Source organism: Cokeromyces recurvatus (assembly GCF_025118155.1).
Source record: "Cokeromyces recurvatus strain NRRL 2243 chromosome Unknown BX663scaffold_26, whole genome shotgun sequence".
Classification (NCBI taxonomy): domain Eukaryota; kingdom Fungi; phylum Mucoromycota; class Mucoromycetes; order Mucorales; family Mucoraceae; genus Cokeromyces; species Cokeromyces recurvatus.
Window position 1 is genome coordinate 1,600 of NW_026251412.1, and position 5,374 is coordinate 6,973.

General features: G+C 27.2%; 3 protein-coding genes across 3 annotated transcripts; all 3 read right to left on the reverse strand.

Annotated features, from left to right (window-relative positions):
• Positions 1-489: 489 nt before the first annotated feature.
• Positions 490-1,496, reverse strand: BX663DRAFT_518990 (P-loop containing nucleoside triphosphate hydrolase protein; the record flags this gene model as incomplete). Its single annotated transcript, XM_051528940.1, has 5 exons — positions 490-726; positions 753-1,166; positions 1,245-1,313; positions 1,398-1,422; positions 1,492-1,496. Coding segments are annotated over 5 exons (621 nt in total), but the record flags the coding sequence as incomplete, so codon positions are not given.
• Positions 1,452-2,506, reverse strand: BX663DRAFT_518991 (uncharacterized protein). The gene is given in 7 exon segments (XM_051528941.1): positions 1,452-1,469; positions 1,711-1,902; positions 1,959-2,027; positions 2,066-2,161; positions 2,176-2,313; positions 2,351-2,353; positions 2,371-2,506. The coding sequence occupies 2 exon segments, from the start codon at positions 2,025-2,027 to the stop codon at positions 1,711-1,713; spliced, it is 261 nt and encodes an 86-aa protein (XP_051379912.1). The 5' UTR covers positions 2,066-2,161; positions 2,176-2,313; positions 2,351-2,353; positions 2,371-2,506; the 3' UTR covers positions 1,452-1,469.
• A 1,819-nt stretch (positions 2,507-4,325) lies between these two features.
• Positions 4,326-5,374, reverse strand: BX663DRAFT_537754 (uncharacterized protein; the record flags this gene model as incomplete). Its single annotated transcript, XM_051530665.1, has 2 exons — positions 4,326-4,575; positions 5,335-5,374. 2 exons carry the CDS (start codon positions 5,372-5,374, stop codon positions 4,385-4,387), a joined length of 231 nt encoding a protein of 76 aa, XP_051379913.1. The 3' UTR covers positions 4,326-4,384.

Genomic DNA, 5,374 nt, shown 5'->3' on the forward strand with positions numbered 1-5,374 from the left:
TTTTTAATCCCTTTATTTTGCATTTATCAATCAATATTTTTATTTTTTTTTTATTCAACAATATTCTATTTCTTTTCAAAAAAAAAATATACTTTAAAATTATTTCAAAAAAAAAAGATCAGATCATGTATGCTTTTATCAAATATCAAATCAGTTAAATCGATCAGCAATAATGCTATAAAGACGTTATTATTAAAAAAAAAAATAGGTTTGTTCAGATATTACTAAATCGGGACAATCTTTACCATCTGAGAATCAATTTTATGTGTAAGATTTTATCGTTATAAACATAATTTTCTTTTTTATACTGATCATGTTAATTATTATATAGAGTTTTAGAGTCATTCATCTAAAAATAAAAAGTATCTTATTGTAGTCCTTAGTAAGAATTGAGAAGAAAGATATAGGTTAGATGTTATTAAAAGAGAAGGAAGCATGATATTCAAGTCTTTTTTTTTTTTTTTTTTTTTTTTTTTTTTTTGTTTTTTTTTTTTTTTTTAATGCAGAAGAGATCTGTTTGATATAGTCTATGATACTAATAATACAATTATTATTATATATACACACATACGCTTTATTCTATTTATTTATCTTTTTCTAATGACAGAAAACGATGGTTTATAATAATTCCTTACAAAGATGATTTGACACTTTTAGTGCTGTCTCTTCAATCGAATTCTCATCCGTATTTAGAGTAAATAAATCACTAATCATCTCGTTTGTTGGCTTAGTCTAATGTATTCAGGCCAAACAATCTTATCAAAAATAGTTGGTGGATCTACCCAATAACCTTCTACAGTGTGATATCCCTGTCGTTTCTCTCGTCTTGATTTCAATGAATGATAACTTGCTGTCACAAATACCTTACAATCTAAAAGACTTGTCACTCTTTCGTCCAATAGAGCAATGAATCCATCAACAAGAAAAATATTCTCGTCATCCATCAGGGGCTTCAAGATGGCTTGTAATTTTGCCAATGTCTGTTGGGTAATTAGAGAAGATCCGTCATGTGTGTTATTCTCCTCTTTAGAGTGATAATTTGATGGTAATTTTCCTTCTTTTTGTGCATATTCAATATAATCTGCAAGTTTATCGAAATAGACTGATTCTGGACAATCCCAATTTTCTAATTGTGTTTTTTCATCTATTGGTATTAGAGAGTCAGGCTTAATAAAAAAAAAAAAAAAAAAAAAAGGAAAAAAAAATTAGCTTCTATTATTTTAAATAATGTGAAAACTAATAACCTTATAAAAGTCATCTTGGTAAAAAACAATTACATTTCGAAGCACTTGTCTTAAAATGCGTGCTACTGTCTAAATTTTATGCATTTTAAAAAAGTAATGTTTAGATTACCATTTATTTTTTTAATTTATTTTTTTTTATAAATTAAAACTAACCGTTTTCCCTGAACAAGATGGACCACTTGATAAAAATAAAGATATGAAAAAAAATTTTTTTTAAAAAAAAAAAGACACTTCCATCGTTATTTACCTAATACCTATGTATATATTTTCCCCATAAATAACAATAAATAAATAAAATAAAAAGGGTCACAACACAATGATATTACATGATTATATAATATAATCATTTTTAATGAGAAATTTTTTATTGGCCAGTTGTAGGAGAATTCTAAAGACAGCGATCACTTGTTATCATTACAGTATTTTTCGAAATTATTCGCGCACTTTATAAAACTCATTTCACGCACTAACCAAATAAAAATTGATGCATTGACAAATCATTATTTGAACAGTCTTCAAATCTTGACAATGAATGCCTGCAAAATCCTTGGAGGTCGCTTACGAGCACACTGTTGTAAGCTTCTCTGATATTCTCAGACAATGTTTCTTCTTCAAGTAGTATTTCCCTCTTGACTTTACTCTTGAAAACAGACCAAAACTGTTCAATTAGATTTAGTTTAGGTGAGTAAGGAGGGGGGAGAGAGAGAGATAAACACAACCGTAACCATGAGCTTCAGTATACTTTCGAATGTCAACGTGTTTATGAATAGAAAAGTTGTCCATTACCAGTGAATGTCCCTTAAACTCTTTGAATTTGTGTTCATAATTTCTATCGTGCTAGCGATAAAAATTGAAGTAATTGCTAGTTACCATACCCACCTTTTCCTGTCTCTGGCTTCTTGACAACCCCTCCTAAAGCGTTTTTTTTTTTTTTTTTTTCGATGGTGAAGTGGCCTTTTGGAACCTTTAACTGCACGTTTATTACACTAGAGACTGACATGACTGCCATGATAGTATGTGATTTTGCCTTTGTAATATTGAACACATTTCAAATTTATTTTTCTTTTTTCTTTACACGTAAAGATAGAAACCAGTAACATGGACAAAAGTGTATTAATACTTTATTTAAATCTTTCATCATTGGTAATAAAGAAGTGTATATTTGATTCATAATGAATTTAGTAATCCATACACATTTTTTCCATGTGTATACATATACATTAATAAAGAAGAAGTTATCTATCCAGCTATACACTACACATCTTTATTATTATTATTATTATGTTGAGTGCATATTCAAGAAATACGTTAAAGAAAATTCACACTTTTAAATAATATTTAGGAAATAATAGATTTTATTACAATTATACAGTTTATAAGCAATAATATATATTGTATATATATCAAAGAGAGCTAAAAAGTAAAAGCTAGTTAGTAAGAACATTATTTTATAAAAAAATAAAATAAAAAGTCAATAAAAAGCCAATTGAACATTCAGGTCTAAAATATGGGGTGGAGGGTCTAAAATATAACATTATGGAGAGATAATACTAGAATGACGATTGTTGAGACCAAGTTGCTGAAGAGACCCATTTGTTGCACCCAACCCGGTGGGGATATAGAGACGCCTACCCTCTACCTATTACCCATCAGTAAAGGGTAGAATGATATACTAGTTGCCCACCTTCACATCTACCTGTCAATGTGTCCCGCATAGATAGAGATATATTTATATGTATATCGTCATCATTATGTTCAAGTCTATGGTTTTTAAAGAAGAAGAAGAAGAAGAAGAAAGAGAATAAGATAAGAGAATAAATAGAGAAGAAGAAGGATAATAAATAGAGAAGAAGAAGGATAATAATAAGAAAAGATAATAAAGAATAAGAAGGATAATAGTAAGAAAAGATAATAAAGAAGAAGAAGGATAATAGGGAAGAAAGAGGAATTTTGTTTGAAAAATAAGGCGTGTTTATATTCTTTTTGTTATTTTTTTTTTTTTAGCTTACTTTTTTTAAGGAGAGAAAATGTATTAAAATATACGTGTGATTAATTATGAAAATTATGCATTGTATAAATTTAAAAAGCTAAAATTATTAGGTGTACTACTGCAGTCTAAAGAAGGAATATGTTTCATCAAAAAAAGTAAATAAATATTAATTATAATTTGTATTCTATACAATTAACTAACTACTCTTCTGTAATAAAACAAAGCATTAAACATTTTATATCTTTTTATCTTTTTGTTCATGTATACATTATTATAAGCAAAGCATAAAATGTACCTTTTCAAAAAAGGAGAAGATAAGGAAAAAAATGTAGTAATTAAAAAAGATAAACAAAGGAGAAAGTAGGAATTCAAAAGAGGAAACATGTATACAGTATGTAAATAACGAAAGGAGCCTAGGCCTTTTTTTTTTTTTTTTTTTTTTTTTTTTTTTTTTTTTTTTAATCAAGAAGGATCAGCACTAATATATTCTCACGTCATGCATATTGTTCTATTAATATATTATTTTAGGTTAACCATATGGCGTATAATATTACTATACTATATAGAAAGTAGCGTGTAACAAACAACAATAAGCAAAATCTAGAGCGTACATAAGCTAATGTTATCTTATCTTTATTACTACATAGTATAGTATAGCATAGTATAGTATAGTACAGTGCAGTATAGTATAGTATAGTGTATATATAATAACTGTATCATAATATTATCATTTTATATACAAGGAAATTAATTTAAATATTTCCGTAGACCCTAATTTAGTAAGAAACAAGATAAAGACGTATATGAACAATCTAAACATATAAGCCTCATTATTTATTTAATTTATGATACGTATAGGTCATATAGTAAATTATCATGATTTACTATATGCAGCAATGTAAATACTGAGGATAAGAAAAGTATGCATATTTTTTTTTTTGCTTATTTCTTGTGTTCCCTCACGCAGATTAAAAAAATAGGGGGGAGAGAGAGGAGGAAACACAAGAAATTAGCAAAAAAAAAAAAAAAAAAAAAAAAAAAAAAAAAAAAAAAAAAAAAAAAAAAAAAAAAAAAACTGGTTGTTTGAAGTTCAATTCGTGGATTGTGAGAGGGTCATTTCACACTTTATTTTAAATAAAAATATTAGGTATTAAATTGGAATATGATTCAAACAGTTATCAAACTGGTTCTTTGAATGTTGAATTATATTTTCAAGGTGTTGAATAGGAACTTCATTCGCAGCACCGACAATTCTTTCTTGCAGGGTTTCGGTATCTTTAAGCTTTTCACGTCTAACTATACGTTTAATTAACGCCCAAAATTGCTTAATGGGGTTAAGCTCTGGCGAATATGGAGGAAGATACACGCACTTATAGTTGTTATAGAACAAGCTCTGGATATAAGCACAAGTAATATTATAATAGATGAATTACATAATAAAGGATAAACTATAAGCCTGGATATGAAATAAAACTCTGTATATAACATCTTGTAAATAATATAAAACTTGATGACATCCAATCATCTAAATGTATCAACTAAATAAGATATCGTATCATTTCTACATATTTATGTTTATAACCTCGACAAAGGATTCAGGTCGTCTTTGATCTAATAAAATAAAATATAAAAAATATCAGGAACATATACTCAGATTGAATAATAAATTTTTTATTTAAAACTTAATCAGATCAATCTCTTGAATCAACAAGACGTGTATATATGAATACTAATATTGTTCCATGACTTATGTCCTTTGACGGTTGTTTTTATTTCTTTGATTTAGGATTCATTATTATAAATACATGTAGTTGTGTAGACACGAAATAGTCCTTATATCATTCTTTTTGTATTGAATAAACAAGTCTCAAACTATACTTCCTTCTGTTCTCTTTCTTTTTTTTTCTTTTTATTTCTTCTTTAAATTATATCATCACATTTAATATGCACATTATTTGAACTCACACTACTGTTATAATTTTTGTCAATTATCCTCATATGTGTGATAAGCGACTTTAATGACTTCACTCAATAAAGTAAAGGATGATCCATATCAATTACATCCATTATACGGATTTTAGTTTCGTGCTGATTGGAGACTAGCAATTAAGAACTTTTCAAAAGCTTCAGCATCCGTCAT

Excerpts from the sequence above, each read along its gene's own strand:
- BX663DRAFT_518991 (XM_051528941.1), bottom strand. The coding sequence starts at position 2,027 with ATGGACAACTTTTCTATTCATAAACACGTTGACATTCGAAAGTATACT. Across the intron at positions 1,903-1,958 it reads AAGCTCATGGTTACGGTTGT|TTTTGGTCTGTTTTCAAGAG; the intron begins GTTTATCTCTCT and ends CTAATTGAACAG.